Here is an 18,086-nt window from a genome sequence, read left to right as displayed (position 1 = left end):
TGTCCCATTGATCACTTCCTGTATCAGGCTATTTCCCCTTATCACACGGGGTGCCTGCCAGGTGAAAGACTAGGAGTTGTCTGGTTCTTTGTTTGTGGGGTTTTTTTACTTTAATATAGTTGTGATGATGTTACACAGAGGGTTTACAATTACATGAATAAGACAATGAGTATATTTCTTTTTTCTCATTCTCTTTATATATATAGATATAGATATTCATATACATATAGTATAAAGATAATGTACAAAGATGTTATTCCATGAGCAAGGTATTGAGTCCATTTCTTGTCAAGAATTGTTAACCCCTCCTTTGTTGCTCTCCAACTGTACCTTCTCTCCCTCACCTGCTCCATTCCTCTCTCCCCAACATTACAAATTTTATCTCCAATGAAGTATTTTTTGAGTATCATTATTGCAATGAGTCAACCTGTGTCCTTGTTATTTCCATACCCTCCCCAAAGTAGATAAATTTATCGAAGGCTCACAGTGTCAAATTCAAGCACAGTGACCCCAAGGGATATACCATAGAGGGAAGAACATACAAAGGAAACACAAATCTCATTGTACATTACAAATAACAACAACAAAGAAAGACCTCTTCTGTTCACATCTTGGTGTTCATTTCCCTTAACATCATCTTATATGGTCATATTACAGAGTTTTTCAGTTCTGCCCCTCTGATAAAATTACCCTAGCCATATACTAATTATTGCCAATGAGGGAAACTGTGGTTGTCTTACACTGTCTCTGCTGTCTTGTCCCAGCAGAGGCGTTCAAAACAACATCCTATTTGGGCTGTAAAAATGATAATGTTACTCTGGCACTGGTGGCTCACGACTGTAATCCTAGCTACTCAAGAGGTTGCAATCTGAGGTTGGTGGTTCAAAGCCAGCCCCGGCAGGAAAGTTGGTGAGACTCTTTTCTCCAAAAAATCACCAGAAAACTGGAAGTGGCACTCTGGGGCACGTGGTAGAGTGCTCGTCTTGAGTTGAAGACCTGAGGGATAGAGCCCAGTCCCAGAGTTCAAGCCCCACAACTGACCAAAAAAATGCAAACTCTTATGGGTGACTCTAGTCACATTCTAGTCTTCACTAAGGAAAAAACTCTAATTTAAGCTTGCTGTATACATTCAATATTCTCCAGAAACTTTGGAGGATGTTGACATCTTTTCTTCTCTTTTTGTCCTCCCACAGGCTACCTAGTGACTTCTGGAGCCTTGTCCCTGACATGAGCTTTCTCTTTCAAAGGAACTCTTTACCTCTGAGCCAGTTCTATTCAAGCTTTTTCATGGACATTTGGAGATAAGACTCTCAGGACTTTCCTTTGCACACTGACTTGACTGTGAGAAAATCAGATTGAAGCCTCCTCACTAGCTGGAATTACAGCTTGAGCCACAGGTATCCTGCTTCCATTTACTTAAATGTGTTTTTTATGCATGTCAAATGCTTTAAGAGAACATAGAGGTCCTCAATTGTACAGAAGATAGAGAGCTATGTAACCATATAGAAATGAGAGGACTCACCATTAAGTTGCTGGCCCTGGGCTGGCTGCCTTGGCTTTAGAATGAACCGGCCTCCTGTGGCTAGATAGCACTGCTCCAGGATAGGATTCTGGGGAGGGTGAGTCTCATGTGGCCTTGGTCCTCGTGGCTGGAATGCAGTCTCTCCAAACTGACTCTTTTTAATCACATAGGGATTTTCATGCCCTATGGTGAGAAAACGCTGCAGGGACTTTCATTGGAAGGGGAGCCCAGATTTTGACAATGAATTTCCAATCTGCTTTCTACTTTATGAAAACAAAACCCCTTATTTTAATCAAGAAACCTCAATTTTATTTGTAGTTCATATTTGTTATCTTTATGTAGTGGTACAAAGCAGTTACTACTCAACAAATGAGTTTACGAATACAAGGCATCTTGGCCAATATCATCCAAAAATGCTATATTTCAAGTGAATAAAGCCAACTACCTATTTTTCTCCTCAAACCAAGATTTGCCACATGAAGAAATGAACCTAGGTACCCACCTCACACACACACATATAAATCAAGTGGTGTCTGGTCAGCATTTATTGAAAAACGTACAATCAAATTGTATAGACAATATTTACTCTTAGTAATATTAAGCTTAACACTTAAAGAATCAGTATTGGAGATTTAGAAGTCCAACTTTGACGCCATTCCCTCCCATTTGAAATTTTCTTTCATATTTACCAATGAAGACAAAGGGAGTTTCTTCATGTTCAGAATGGAGCCACAACTGGTAGTCACTCTCAGAGCCCTGGGGGACAGAAGGACTGAGTGTCACACAAAGCCCATCACAGTGGACCCAAGAAGGACACAGTGCCTTACACAGCTGTGCTTCTAACAAGGAAAACTCTGCTTTTGACTTTTGGGGGGTTAGTGATGGGCTGGCTTCCTGAGTAGCTAGGACTGCAGACATCAGCCACACCTGCCTGTCCTGAAACTTTCTTACTCAGAGTATTACACTAGCTCATCATAGATAGACTTTTATATATAACAGAAATATATGGAGTTAGCAGGTACAAATTATATATCAACTTCCTTGTGTGTTCAATTGCACTTGGCATGAGATTAAAAATGAGATTGTAAGAACCCAAGTATAGATTCATCTCATGTCCAGCTGCTTGCAGGTTCTCAATCTTGACGCCAGGAGAGACCGATGTTAGTAGTGCAGCAGTACACACATGAGCGTAAATGCATCTCTTTTCATCTCCATTAGCAAACTGGTTTTTAATTTAAAAAGAGCTTACAGATGACTTACTTTTTCTCCAAGGGTCGAGAGTGTCTTTCTGATAACATCCTTCACTGTATCTGAGTTTTTTGCTAATACAGTTATTGGCTATAAAACACATGTGAAAAAAGGTACATATTAAGAAAACAAACAGTATCATTGTATAGTTATTGCCAATTAGTTTCCTGGTCGGTCAAGCAAAATGAGATTTCAGGTATTTAAAGGCCACAACTGTATAGTGCACAAAGCCTTGAGTAGAACTGTTTCTTCATTTATTTGTATAACATGAAGCCAGGAGAAAGCAATTCAGACACATGGAAACAAACTGCACATGGGTCAAATCTGAATGACAGCTGAAGAGACACCAGAGACTATGGAGAACAAAAGGTACTGGAAAACCATTCACATACTGAGAGGGGAAAAGTGTGAAGGCCTAAAATTCAGTGAAATGTCTTTCAAGAGACAAGGTCAAATAGGAACCTTGTCAGGTAGGACATGGTACCACAGAGCTGCCCTGGACCCACAAGCATGAATATGGAGCCTTCCCACAAGCTGATTATCAATCAATAGACAGATACTCAGCTCTTCAGGAGAAATGACATGCACCTGCAATCTTTACTTCAGGAAACTTAGACCTCAGTAAAGCCCACTTTTATCATGTAGAGCTGACCTAACAGATTGTTCTCTAAGCATTTTTGCTATTGGAGTGAGTCAGGCACAGACAAGTCTGTGTTATCCACTGAGAACCATGCAGCCTCCTCTCCCTCCAGCCAAGACTATGGAACTTGAAACAGATCAATCATTTTCAAGACATTTACTAGCATCCACTTAGAAATGTTGTGTCCTTCTGCTTTCCCCTCTCAATACTATCTTGTGTATGTATATGGACACATGTGTACTTATATGATGAACATGTGCCTATGTACATAAACACATAATACTGAAATTTAGTAAAGAAGAGAGAGTATAGATATAAAGAATACCACTATTCTTCAGAAGTAGTCATGTAGGCTGACAATGTCTTAGAACAACTTATAGAGGAAAAATTACCTAAAAACATAGGTTAAATGTTTCTACATAAGAAAATTGAGGCAACAGAATCTGACGTTCTATATAATATTTGGCATTGTTCCATCATTTAGGAATTCCACAAAAAGAAATGGAATTCATGATAACCACTCCAAATATAAATAAAAAATAACATAAGTAGTACTCTTATTCCAGGTAGACTATCCCCATTTACTGATAAAATTGACCTTGTTTACAATAAAGCTGTGATAATTTATGTATATTAAATGTGAAAATTTCCTTCAAAATTTATACATGTTAGCTAAAGAAAGTGAATAAAGCTTCTTACTATAAGCTAAACACGTATTGAATAAATGAAAGTCATACATGTCGACATGGTAAAGCAATCTTTTAAAGGATCTTCCTTTTGTGTTTTCTCTTTTGCTTTTGTTGTTGTAAATGTTGGATATGGGGCCTAAATTCATGTCCTGGAGTCCTTCTCTGAGATCTTTTTGCATGTGGCTAGTATTCTAGCACTTTGAGCCCACAGCTCTACTTTGGGGCTTTGAGTGGATAGATGGATGTAAAGAATCCCATTGGGAGTTTTCTGCCTTGGCTGTCTGCCAACTACAATCTCAGATCTCAGCCTCCAGAGTAGCTAGGATGACAGGAGGTGTGAGCCACCAGTGCCAGCTGGCCTTGTTTTCTTAGGCTAAAGTCATATGTAAATAAAATGACTTGTTTTTGTACCTCATGGGGCTGAAACCCAGGGACAGAATTCTGTACCTGAGCATTGTGATTCAAGTCTCACATCTGCCACTTGAGCCACAGCTCTACTTCCAACTGTTTTTGCTAGTCATTTGGAGGTAAGTGTTTCAAGGTCATTCCTTCCCAGGCTGGCTGTGAATTACAATCCTCAGATCTCAAGCATGAGCCCATTGCAGGCCACAGTATTCTATTTCCATAAAAGTTATATCTCACTTTGTTATACAGTGATTAAAATATATAATAATCTAAGACAGAATCAGACATGAATGTTGGAAATTGATTCTCAAATACAGGAAGCTATTATACAATGAACAGAAAACTAAATTGTTCCAAGTGGAAGATAATTGTTCAGAACATAGTACTGACATTGACTCATCGCTGTAATCTTTATATTTGTAGATATAAGTGAATCAAGCTCATCTCTCAATTTTATTCTTTCCTAATTTTCTTCCTATCATTGTTCTTAAAAGTTTCCTCAAGGGGGGGGGGGGGGGGGGGGAAGAAGACAGCGATGGGGCAGTAGGGACACGCCACAGCTCTCCCCAACCAAAAAGACAGTTCAAGTTCCAACATTTAATCTCCCCAAGAGACAGACAACAACACACAACAACACAAAGATGAACACTCAGAGAAAAACCGGAGGTGGAAAATAACAAAAAAAGAAAGAGAGGAAAAGAAGAATTTCAGAACAGACAAGAGCGAAGACCCCACCCCAACCTTTACTGGTTGTGCAGCAGTGCTCAAAGCCCCCGGCTCAGCGGGGGCTGCCTGAGCCTCAAAGACACAGGGGGCCACCTGCAGATCACCCCGGCCTGAGGTACCAGTTTGCAAAACAACTGATCACCAGGAACAGAGCAACCTACCAGCCTGGAGTCTCCAGGAGGATCCCACCCCCACCCCCTCACTCTCCACCCCAGCAGAGAGGCTCCATCCCGCCAAAGCCACCCAGCACTGGCAGCACAACAAAGGGCGCCCAATAGCACTCACAACAACCCAGCTGGGCCGCCTGGGTCCCAAAGGCACAGGGGGCTGCCTGCAGATCACCCACGCAGAAGCCATCTGAGGCACCGGCCTCAGACCCACCGGATCTCTACAACCCACGAAGAAGCCACCTGAGCGTGGACACTGTGGACCCGACAGCTTCGATAGAGGCAGAGACAGAAAAGAATCACACAGAGCCATCACCGCCAAGCCCAGCCCGCAACCACCCCAACTGAACTCGGATTGCAACAACAACTGACAACCTACACCACACAGAAACAACCAGCTCCAGGGTGAGTACCACACAGGGGAAGTGTATCCCTCAAGGGAGACCAGAGCTGGAGGGAATCCCCAGACCCTGACCTAGACTCCCTACCCCAACACCCGGACCACAGGACCCACTAAAACTGGGAACTGTTCGAGAGCTCCACCAGCCCATGGAAGTTAACATCCTGTATACACAGGTTAACATCCTGTATACACAGGGAACTCAAGAAACTAATCCCTCCCAAACCTAACAAACCAATTACTAAATGGGCAAGAGAACTAAAGAGGGACTTCTCAAATGAAGAACTAAAAATGACAAAGAAACACATGAGGAAATGTTCATCATCCCTGGTGGTGAAGGAAATGCAAATAAAGACAACCCTGAGATACCACCTTACCCCAGTCAGAATGTCCACATCCACAAATCAGCCAACGACAAATGCTGGAGGGGATGTGGAGAAAGAGGAACCCTATTACACTGCTGGTGGGAATGTACACTTATACAACCACTTTGGAAAGCAGTCTGGAGGGTCCTTAGAAAGCTAAAGATTGACCTCCCTTACGACACAGTCATACCACTTCTAGGCATCTACCCTAAACAACAGGAACCAATATACAAGGACATGTGCACCTCCATGTTTATTGCAGCACTGTTCACAATAGCTAGGATATGGAAACAACCCAGATGCCACATCACAGATGAATGGATCCAAAAATAGTGGTATCTATACACAATGGAATATTATGCAGCCATTAGAAATGACAAAATAATGGCATTTGCAGGGAAATGGATGGAGCCAGAAGGAATCATGTTGAGCGAGGTAAGCCAAGAACGAAGAGACAAACGGTACATGGTCTCCCTGATAAGTGGATGCTAAATCCAAAATGTTAGGTGATACGACAAAACTAACAGGACTTAAGAAACAAAGAAGTCCCACTCATCTGGTTGAACCACTACCAAATATCCCCATGCTGCTGATCACATATATGGTATATAACATGTGAGCACCGTTATATATTACAGACTGTGATAGACAATTTGCTCCAGGAAAGTTAGAATGACCTTGTGACTTTAAATGAGCATCATTATTCCACAATACTGTGAAATTCCGGAAATTATGTAATCATTTAATCACAATAAAAAAAAAGAAGCTCAGGGAAGGGAGGGAGGGAGGGGATGGTAGGGGGAAAACAATGAAGGGGGAAACAATGTTCAAGAGGAAGTGCACTCATTACTTCACTCATGTAACTGTAACCCTCTGTATAGTATCTTTACAATAAAAAAAAAGTTTCCTTACCATTGATAATTTATAAAATCTCCCGCCTTTCCAGCCTAAGCACGTAACTGGAAATTTCCACTTTATTCTACATAACACTTACGAAGTGATTGTTCTTAACTTCATGGGTGAAGATCTGCAGAGGAATGCTGTCCTCATCTTCTGCCTCCTTTGCAAGGTTGATATACCTGATTCATTCAACCCAGAGTAGCACAATTATTAGCTGGTAACTTATTTTTCAAATCCCTCTTTATTGTTAATATTTTTCAATCTGTATTTCATAGTTTATAAACACTTAGGGAGCAATTATAGATTTGAATCAATGCAATAGTGTTGTTGGGAAATAGGATTTGAAAGAGAACAGTGTCCTGGAACGTGACCTTTGGGAAGGCATCAGATTGAGGGTTTCAAACTTCACCATCTAGATGGGAGGGCTGAAGCCTGCCTGGACAACTGAAAGCAACAGTGGCTCTGAGCTAGCTCAATGGAGCACAGGAATATAGATGGGGTCAAACCTGGCCCTTGCACTCAATGTCTGTATACTGTTTCTCTGCTGCAGGCTGTGACTCTCACAATGCAGCCATAGCACCACTTCTGGCTCTTTTGACAGTTAAGTGGAGATAAGTGTCTCTTGACTATCTTACACAGAATGGCTTCAACCTGCAGTCCTTATATCTCAGCATCCTGAGTAGTGGGATAATAGGATTGAGACACTCTTGCCTGATGACCTGTATATATTTTCAGAAAATTTTAGCTCAAGTTCATCAATAAAGTGAAGGGAGATTTAGGGTGGATAACCTGAATGTCTTTAACAATAAAGACTGTTTATGATTTAGAATTGCAGCCATGGCAAAAAAAATTTCATAGAAAATGGGGCAGAATGTATTGAAGATATTGGTTTTCAGGTACCCATACCCTAACAAACTAAAAATTAAATAAAAGCACTTGCTTAATACCTTTGCAGAAAACTGATCCATTTTTCTTTTTGTTCACAAGAACTGCAAAATAAAAGCAGAGACAATATTAAATTACATCTCATATACAATATCTTTACAGTCATTAAAGTTAAAAGTACTATCAATTCATTGGTGTCCAAGCAAACACAGAATTGAACCTACTCCTAATTGGGGTTTGATGGACTCTTGGGTTTATAAGGGTGATCTTACTGAAATGTGAGGCAGACTGCTGTAGAAGAAAAATGGATTGAATGGAATCCCTGCCAATGTATGATGCAAGCCTCCTGACCATACTTCATCTCACACCAGGGACACATTCCATTTCTCCTTGGATAAAACTGACAGAGCTGGATGTGCTTTTCCAATACTTTACAAAATAATCATTCAGATCAAGGCACCCAGAAGAAACATAGCATTTACATGGAATTTCCTTGATCCAGAAATCAACAGTATGCATTTGCTAGGAAACAAAAGGGAAAATGAAAAGTATTGGACTATTTTACTAACTTAGAGAATTTCCTGAATTCTACTACATTTTATTAGAACCTAGAAAACTTGCTTGACATTAGTAGGAACAATGCTCAAGATTACTGAAATTCATTAGGAATGATATCTGACATAGCTAAGTGATTAATGAAGGATAACTCTTTTGCTATTTCCCTGCTGCTTTCAGGGTTCAGTGGTCAGTCTTACCCAAAGGTGGCCTTGAAGTTCTCCAGGGGCCAGCCCAAAAGAAAGGACTTTCTGGAGTGATGACCACCCTTGTCCAAATTGACCCCACAGTCAGCCATCCACAGGGCACGCAGTGGGACCACAGTTTTAATCTTAAAGCATTTCTGATACCTAAAAAGGGCAACAAACACCATCTCTCTTAGTTTATCTTAGATGTGTCGTGTTAAGAACTAGCTACTCTCCCAAACTATTCTCTCTTGCTTCATAATTTTGAACTCCTCATAGAAGATTATCTGTCTATCACATTCTTGATTATGTTGTGTAATGAGTGTTTGAGACCTGGCCTTTATATATAGTTTAGCCTGGACCCTAACTCTAGTTTCTGCCTCAAAATTCTATGTGCTGTGACTAGAGGATCAACAGCATGCCAGGTGGTATCTTCATTGTTGATCATATTCACAACACTTACACAACACAGGAGCTTCATGAACATGGGAGAAATAAACAAGGAATCTGATCCTTTGAATACAAAATTGACAAAGCACCTGTGGTCTAAATGCTGATATCTAAATGCCATTTGCTAGTGTGAAGCATTTGTGCTGAGCACATCAGTGAGCAGTCCGTACGTACTTGGCATTAGTCACAAGTAATAAGTCAGTGAAGAGGAAGAGATGCTGCTTGTTCCTCTTGCATCCTTTTTGCATCTGCACCGGGCTGTGGATGAGCAGGGTTCTGCAGGGCTTCTCCAGGGACAAAGGTCTGTCCTCCTGACTTTTCTTCTCAGGATGATGGCTCTCCTGCTGCACAGCAACACCACAGCACAGTCAGTGCTCCAGCATGGGATACAGCTTTATGCCCAACTTCAGTGGTGCACAGTGCAACATTTCCTCAACTGACACTTGGGAACTAACATGCAAGGCACTATGTGGCTCAAAAGCAAGCAGAAAAGTAGGTCATTCTGAAAATGGTTGCAGGCAGATATAGAAACAGAGCCTTGGACTTCTTCCACTGAAAGGGATGGGCATAGAAGCAGGCAGGAAGCTTATTCTACTGTTTAAGAAGAGGAAGAGAGGAGCTAGTAAGGAAGCAGTGAGCTATGTGAAATGAAAGAGCAAAGGAGACCTACCAAATTCTAATGTTGTTTTTATTTTTTTTTTGGATAATGTTAGAGTTGAGCTCTGGGTCTGGGCTCTGTCTCTGGTTTCTTATGCCCAAGGCTACCACTCTCCACCTGAGACACAACATCACTTCTGCATTTTTGTGAGTAGACTACTGGATCTGAGAGTTTCATGGATTTTTCCCTGGGTTGGCTTTGAACCACAGTCTTCAGATCTAGCATTCTGAGTAGCTAGAATTACAGGGGTGAGTCACTAGTCCCAAGCTGACCTAGCAAATTCTGTATCTAAACACCCTCAGCATTGAAATGGATCCGGCAGAGGCAACTCTATGCTTTCCTAAAAGGCCTATCCAGACTCCACCCTGCCTAAGAGATCAACAGGATATTCCCTGTTTATTTTTTTTTGTGGGGGTTTGGGTGAGTCCTGTCAGGGGCCTGAACTCTAAGCATGGGCATTCTCCCTCAGCTCTTCAGCTCAAGGCTAGCACTCTACCACTTGAGGTACAGTGCCACTTCCGGCTTTTTTTTTTCTGCTTATGTGGTACTGAGGAATCGAACGCAGGACCTCATGCTTACAAGGCAAGCACTCTACCACTGAGCCACCTTCCCAGCCCCACCTGTTCATTCTTAAAAACACTTACAGAGCCAGCCTTCTGGAAATCTTTGGCAAAGTTCTGCAATGGATTACACTTCTGAAGTTCCTTCTGTTTTTGAATGTTGCTATAGTGATGAATTGGGTAATAATGAAAAAGAGCACAAGGAATTAGCTAGTTGTTTGAAAATATCGAACATTGTTTGACAGAAAAAAGCATGAGATCCAGAATACAAGTGATAGCCAAGGAAATGACATTTGGGAAGCAGATCAATTGTTTTTAAAATTTTACTATATGAAGAGGAGGAATAATAACTTCCTGTGTACTACTAGAATCCCAATTTCTTTGAGTAATATATATGCATATATAAGTCCATATGTATGTATGTATATGTATATATGTTTATTTCTGGAGTTATGTATGCATACACACACACACACACACACACACACACACACACACACACACACACACACACACACACACACACACACTCATACACATAGTTCCAGTTGTGGACCTTGAACCTTGGACCTGAATATTGACCCTGAGCTTTTTAGCTCAAGGCCATCACACTATTACTTGATCCACACTCCACTTTCAACTTATTGGGAGTTTCTGGAAGATAAGAGTCTCAATATACTTTCATGTCTGGGCTGGTTTGGAACCACAATCCTCAGGTCTCAATCTCCTGAGTAGCCAGGATGACAGTGCCTAGTCACCTACCTATATTTAGAATATATTCACTCATGTCTATCAGTAGAAGCCTAAGAGAACTTAGGGCTTACAACCAAATTTTCTTATGAAATAAAAAGTGCACTCTATTTATAAGTTTACCCAGGACACATAATTTCTATCAATATGGGGAGAATCCATTGGAAACATTATTTGTAGGGACTTTTATTCATTCACTAACAAATTTAAAAAAACTACAAACACTACTAACCTTTGAAGTAAAGAGCACCATGTTTCTTTTAGCTCTGAAGACCTGTGATTCAAAAGAAAGAAAATATTATGCTACATTTCACATTCCTGCTTTGATTTTAAGTCTATCCCTAAAGAGACTGGCAGTCTGGGAGTATCATTGTGAATGTGAGTGGAATAAGAACCGACTCATAACTGGGGTTTGATGGACTCTGCCTTTTCCTAGGAAGCTTACACTTTATTATCCATCACACTATGTCTTTAATGATAAATGATAAGGTTGCTGCTTACTGTTCTCTGTACCATCACCTTCTATTGTTATATTTCTGTCCTCTGAAGGGATTGAAAACCAGCACTGGACATATTACTCACCCCTTATATCTTTTCCTAATATGAAATACATCTGTTTTAAAAACACACTGCACTTTTAATTTGTAACTATTTTCAGGGTGTTATAAACCACATTATTATATATATATATATAAACATTATTGCTTTAATTTTTCTATGAAATTATACACTTTTTTCTCTCTCTCTCCTCTCTCTCTCCTCTCTCTATCTCTATCTCTCTGTCTCTCTGTCTCTGTCTCTCTCTGTCTCTCTCTGTCTCTCTCTGTCTCTGTCTCTGTCTCTGTCTTTGTCTCTCTGTCTGTCTGTCTTTGTCTGTCTGTCTGTCTGTCTCTCTCTCTCTCTCTCTCTCTCTCTCTCTCTCTCTCTCTCTCTCTCTCTCTCTCTCTCTCTCTCTCTCTCTCTCTCTCTCTCTCTCTGTGCATGTGTGTGTGTAGTTTTGTGAACACCAGGAATAGATTTATTGGGGCATGTATCGATCCGATAACTTTCTCCTTATGAACTAGCAGACTTTTTGCGATGTCTCCATATTTTTATTTACATCATTAATAGCTCTTCTACTTAACAATTCTATGCTGTCCTTTAATGTGTTTCATCAGGTGAGAGGCACCCATCTTAGATAACCCCTAACCTGCCTACATGTATATACATAATGTCTATTTCCTGAGGCCATGTTGACCATCTGCCAAGGACCAAGGACGCTGGAGAGTGCAATAGCTTTAGAACTCTTAGAGTTTATGAGGACCTAATTGCCATATTTTAATTTTTCTTTAAAATATAGTTTCTAGGAACACCTCTATTTCCAGATTTTACCAGCTTCCATTAATCTGTATCCTGGAGTTCCCATGCGCAATAAGTACTGAGAACCTTCACAGAAATATGCCATGGAGAAGACCTGGAGAAATAGACACACAGGTGTCCAGCTTCCCAATAATTTATATCATTTTCAAGACATACCTATCAGAGAATTAATAAGGTAACGATTTTGGAGCCATTTTTCTTCTTTATCTCAAACTTCTTAGGATGTGTGAGACCTTGGCTGTGAGGAAAGGTAACCTGGGTGCATGCAGTGTGATCTCATATATAAAACAGAAATGTGAGGTGCAGTTTGAGACCAAGAATAAAACACTTGACATCTTCCTTGTGAATCCTCCTGTTTCAACCTGCCTAAGTGCATTCTGTGTCTTCATGAAGGTCTAGGTATATGTGCTGGAAAATCTGGCCTGTACTTTATCAGTAAATCCTGCTTCAGATTTCCCACACACCAAATAGCATGCAGTCTACTTACAAAGAAGTAATATGTCAGTCTGCTACAGAGCAAGCCAATCACTTTTTATTTAATGATCTATAGCTATTTATGGAATTAAAATCTGTCTCTACAGAGAATTACTGGGAGTGCAAAATAAAGATTTCAAAAAATACTTTCAGGATTCACTAACACTTGCTGAATGAATTCTATTACTGTGATTCAATACGTAGGTCACACCTGGTCTTCCACAGTCTGAACATCCTCTCTCCCCCAACAAGATTCTGTAAACCCATTGAAATTCACTGCTCACACCACTTCAATATTGATCCATTCAAATATATTGGAATCTAAAATTGTCTGGAGGTGTTTGTATTAAAGGTTATTATTAAATTCGAAGGGGAAAGATCAGCCTAGAAAACAATCAAATTACAACCTTTTTCCTTCTAATAAATTTTAGATGTAAATAAGTTATTTCTTCCATTATTGCTGGAAAATATGTATGTGGCTTAGTTATAGCAGAACTCAAAGTATGCACATGGCATAGCTGTCAGTCTTACCGAAAAGTGACCTTGTATTTCTCCTTGGTCCAACTCAAGACAAAGGAATTTGTGGAACTCCCATCATCGTTTGCTATGTTGTCCCCACATTCCGCCATAGACAGGTTATGCAGTGGAATTGCATCTTTTATCTTAAAGCACTTCTTATATCTGCAAAGAGAATTACACACCATCACTCTTATTTTATTACTTCTTTTGTGGGGAGTCAATGGGTTTGAACTCAAGGCCTTGTTACTGTCTCTGACCTTTGTTTATGAAGCCTAGCACTCTATCACTGGGGTCTTATCCCTACTTCTAGCTTTTGGGAGGGTAATTGTATGGACATCTCTGCCCGACTGGATTTGACTCACATTCCTCAAGTTTCAGCCTCCTGAGTGGCTGGGATTACAGTTGTGAGCATGCTACCCTAGGCTGCTTAGGCGTTTACTTACATGTTAGGAAGTGTCACTCAGCTAAACTGAAATCATTACTCTCCCAAGAACTGCTTCTGTTTGGTCATATTTAAATTGGATAAAGATTGTCACATCATTATGGTTTTGGTTGTTTTATTTGTTTTAGATAGGGCCTTTGTATGTTGTCTAGCCTAGGCTCTAACTCTGTATCCTCTGCCTCAAACCCTTTGTGCTGGGAGAGACGGGGGATGGACCACAAGGCCATGTTGCTTTCTTCAGTCCTCACTATGGTCTTGAGAAATCAGCAAGGAATCTAAACTTCTATAAAAAGAAATGAATAAAAATTCTAAGTTGTCTTAAGGTAAGGGTTATATAAAGTCATTGCTGAGTGAAAAGCATTGCGTGCTTTGCAGGAGAGCATGCAGTCCATACGTACTTGGTATTAGACACCAGCAACACATTACTGAAGAGGAAGAGGTGCCGCTTCTTCCTCCTCCCACCTCTTCTCATTTGCACTGGGCTGTGGATGAGCAGGGCTCTGTCATTGTCCTCCAGGGACACAGGTGTGTCCTGCTGAGCATCCTCCTCAGAAAGATGGCTTTCCTGCTGCACACCAACACCACACACAGTCAGTGTAAACATATGTCCCAGAGTTTTATGCCTAATGGATGGGGACACACAGTGCCACAGGTGGCCCTCTCAATCCTCACCTGACTTTGTCACTCATACCAGGAGGCTTTGTGCTTTAGATTTTAAAGCAAACAGAAAATCTTAATCACTTTTTAAGATATAAGGAGAACAGATTATATTAAGGAACAAATCCTGGACTTTTTCTTCTCTAAGAATGGGGAAAACAACAAGGCAGGAAGCTAATGCACCTGTCCCAGGAAAGGAAAAGGATCTGGCAAAGGAGCAGTGAGCCAGGAGAAATGTTCGGGCAAGGCTAAGCAGATTGACCACAGCAAACTGACCAAACACCACTGCTAAAGGTGAGAAGAGCATTTCTATGGCATAATATAAATATCCACACAGAATTCCAAATTGCTTTTGTTCCACCACAAAAAGTGGCATAACTGTACCTTCTTGGAAGGTTATTGCGACCTTATTTATATCATTATTCAGTATTGGAGCAAGAGAAAGTTGAGAAAGAACATCACGAAATACGTGACACCATTAAGAATTCCTAAATGTGAGGAAGTCCTTAGATTTGTTGGTGGTACTGTGTCTCTTGTCAGTAGAGCTGTGGCTCTGTAGATAGGGTCACTACATCAATAGTGTGGAAATTTCTGCTCACTGGCTCAGGTGTGGGCAGAGCTTCATCCACACCATCTCCCATTAGCCTCACTCCCATCTCCTCTGAGAATATGCGCACACCTGTCTTCACCCCAAGCTGAACAGTGTAAATAGGGGTCACTTTTTGTGAACAGTGTTGAAGGTCAGAGTCAGTGCAAAATGTCAGGAGAAGGAAGACAGAACACTTTCCAGGGCCCCCTCTAAAAGGAATCTCAAAACAAGTATTTAACAGACTACCTCGTGCAGGGAAGCCGCGCATGGTGTGTGTGGGGATTGCAGTGAACACTTGTCTTTGTCCATTTCGTGGCTCTGGACAGCAGATATGACTGCAGCTCCAACCGCGACCACGGTCAACTGCCTGGAATCTGAGCGTTCTGTGATGTCAAGGTTCTAAGGCTCATGCCATAACTGCCAGGCTGACATACCCTCTGCCCTCTTTCAGCTCTTTTCAATTCCTTAATATAATCATATATATGTATATATATATATATATATATGTGTTTGCTATTGTTAAACTACTACACATACTACATATATTTTTCTGTTTCCGTTTAATATAGCCATGCATCATTACCCAGTATATTCATTGACATTTCAGTGCTCTAAAGATGCGTGGGCCTAGATATTTAACAAAGACAAGATGTTCAATCAATAATCATGAAGAATGAATATCCAAATCATGTTATTCTGAAACTTGGCCTGTGGTCAGTGCCCTGGACTGGCTCACATCTCAGTGACCAGGAGCACTGTGGAGAGAGCTTGTGTTGAGTCAGGATGCTGGGCAGAGTGGACACAGCAGGTGATCTCTTGTAGGTGCACTCCTCTCCAGAGAACTAACCAGATCGCCAGAGTTTTTCTCATTTGGAGACCAGCTTCCTAGTCACTGGATCATCTTTACATGGGTCTCTCTTCAAAAAGATCCCAACATCTCTCCTCGCTGACCCTGGGACCAAGCTTTTATCAGGAATCTTTGTGTAAATCCAAATCCAGTCCAGCAGAACTTCCATGCAGTCACAGTAGATGCCAGGGAGATTCCCCTGGAGATATACTATTTATTTCCCATTCCACAGTCACGCCTACCACCTTCCCTCACTTTCCAATAATCCAACACCTAGCCAGTGATCATGTGATCTATACTGTGCAGTTTTGTCTTTTGTAAACTGTTGTATGACCTGGATCATACAAGAGAATTCATTTTAACATTTCCTTTCATTTTCATAAGTGCATATTCATCCTTATTATTGAAGGTATTTATCAGTTCATTTCTTTGTAGCAATTTAGTAATGTCCTTTAATACATTTTGCTTCTTCCTTTCTTCCTGCCTTCCTTCCTTTCTTTCTGTCCTTCCTTACTCTTTTTTCTTTCTTTCTTTATCTTTCTTGCTTTCTTTCTTCCGTTCTCTGTGTCTTTTTTTCTATATATTTTTTTTACTTTTCCGTGTCTCTTGTCTCTCTGTTTCTCTCTGTGTATCTCTCTTTCTTTCTATCCTGCTGCCTTTCTTTCTCTCTTTCCTTTTCACAAGTCCTTTGGCTTGAACTCATGGCCATGGTGATTTTCATGATATCACTCTGATCACGTAAGCCACAGCTCCACTTCCTGCTCTTTTTTCTTGGTAGTTATTAGCAATCAGAGTCTCTTGGATTTCCCTGCCCAGCCAACTTCAAATCTGATCCTAGTTAAGCGTATGTAAGTCAGAGAGACACTGCCCCATTCAATTGGTTATTTCAGTAATGAAAGTGGTCTCATTTTTGTGTTGGTACATTCATAGAATGCACTTTGGTCCCATGCTTTGTTATTCTAAAGCCTCTTCTCCACATTTGAGTAGGTTTCCTCTTCCTATCTTCATCATGTGGATAATTTTCTTCAAGGACACACAACAGTTGCTTTGACCTTGTGCCCATTGTAGGAATTTGTGTTGCCTCCACTTTGACTTCCTCCAAATAAAGCTGCTCTAACCATCTGCATCCAGCCAGGTGTGAAGCCCTTGTTCCCACGCACAAGGCCTGGATAGGCCCTCACAATCCTTGGGACTTATGCTTCCTGTCAGGTTTAGATGCTGGAGAAGCTCTGTCCTGTGCAGTCGTGGATTAAGTTACCATGTCTCAAGACAAGCAAAAAAGCAAACAAAACAACTTGGTTGAAATGGAGATGTCTAAAGAAAGCACAAGAGCTGTGAAACTCCTGAAGAAGTGAGGAGAAGCCAGGTTTATTCAAGTCTATTAGTTTCTTTTCTTTTTTTTTTTAATTTTATTTTATTTGTGAACATACTGTACAGAGGGGTTAAAATTACATGGGCAGGATAATGCGTACATTTCTTACCAAGCATTGCAGCCTCCTCCTTTGTTTACCCTTCACATCCCTTCCCAGCCTCCCCCCTCCCCCCCAATCCCAATCCTTCTCCTTCCCACCCTTCCCCCCCTCCCCCCGCAACGACGTTGTAAAGCTCGTTTTAGACATGACAACTTGTACTTCTCATTGTTGCAACAGGTCCGCCTGTATCCTTAAACAAATGGTTTTTCCCCATCTCCTCCACAAGTTATACTGACATCAAATATAGTGAAAGCAGGGGTTATACTGTGGGGGAGGGACATACAAAGCAACAAAGAGATAATCTTATAAATGCGTTAGAAACACATGCATGTTTCTTAAGATTTCATTAAAGCCTTGGAAAACCAAAATCAAAACCAAAGCATTGAGGTAACACAGAGACTGTAATCTCCTGAGACTACCTAGTTTTAACATTTTTATAGTAATACATTTATTTTGCCAACGAATGGAAATGACTGGGATATTTCCATACATGCATAGAGGCTCCCACAGACTGAATAGCACCTTCCTTGTTGGATACCCACTTTCCCCAATATCTGAAGACATGAGCCACTGAAGCCTAGGAAATTATGTCTTTTTAAGACTTGGGTAATTGAAAGCATAC

General features: G+C 40.8%; 1 protein-coding gene across 3 annotated transcripts in view; it reads right to left on the bottom strand.

Moving 5' to 3' along the window:
* Window positions 1-15,503, bottom strand: part of LOC138827018 (rho GTPase-activating protein 20-like) — a 29,366-nt gene extending 13,863 nt beyond the window's left edge. Inside the window, exons 1-12 of one of the 3 annotated variants that reach the window (XM_070022523.1) lie at window positions 15,392-15,503; window positions 14,298-14,467; window positions 13,470-13,619; window positions 11,338-11,379; window positions 10,440-10,518; window positions 9,312-9,481; window positions 8,703-8,852; window positions 8,010-8,051; window positions 7,157-7,241; window positions 2,783-2,860; window positions 2,212-2,278; window positions 1,523-1,705 (exon numbers count right to left, since the gene is read on the bottom strand). In XM_070022523.1, coding sequence (XP_069878624.1) covers window positions 1,523-1,705; window positions 2,212-2,278; window positions 2,783-2,860; window positions 7,157-7,241; window positions 8,010-8,051; window positions 8,703-8,852; window positions 9,312-9,481; window positions 10,440-10,518; window positions 11,338-11,379; window positions 13,470-13,619; window positions 14,298-14,467; window positions 15,392-15,454 — 1,279 coding nt within the window. In that variant the 5' untranslated portion in view covers window positions 15,455-15,503. The remainder of the gene's footprint in view (window positions 1-1,522; window positions 1,706-2,211; window positions 2,279-2,782; window positions 2,861-7,156; window positions 7,242-8,009; window positions 8,052-8,702; window positions 8,853-9,311; window positions 9,482-10,439; window positions 10,519-11,337; window positions 11,380-13,469; window positions 13,620-14,297; window positions 14,468-15,391) is intronic. The other 2 variants (XM_070022521.1, XM_070022522.1) reach the window with 2 other exon arrangements.
* Between the last annotated feature and the right edge of the window lie 2,583 nt (window positions 15,504-18,086).

The sequence above is a fragment of the Dipodomys merriami genome, unplaced genomic scaffold (genome assembly GCF_024711535.1).
Source record: "Dipodomys merriami isolate MVZ:Mamm:240054 unplaced genomic scaffold, mDipMer1.0.p SCAF_15, whole genome shotgun sequence".
NCBI classification, from domain to species: Eukaryota; Metazoa; Chordata; class Mammalia; order Rodentia; family Heteromyidae; genus Dipodomys; species Dipodomys merriami.
This window is presented reverse-complemented; position numbering and strand designations above follow the sequence as displayed.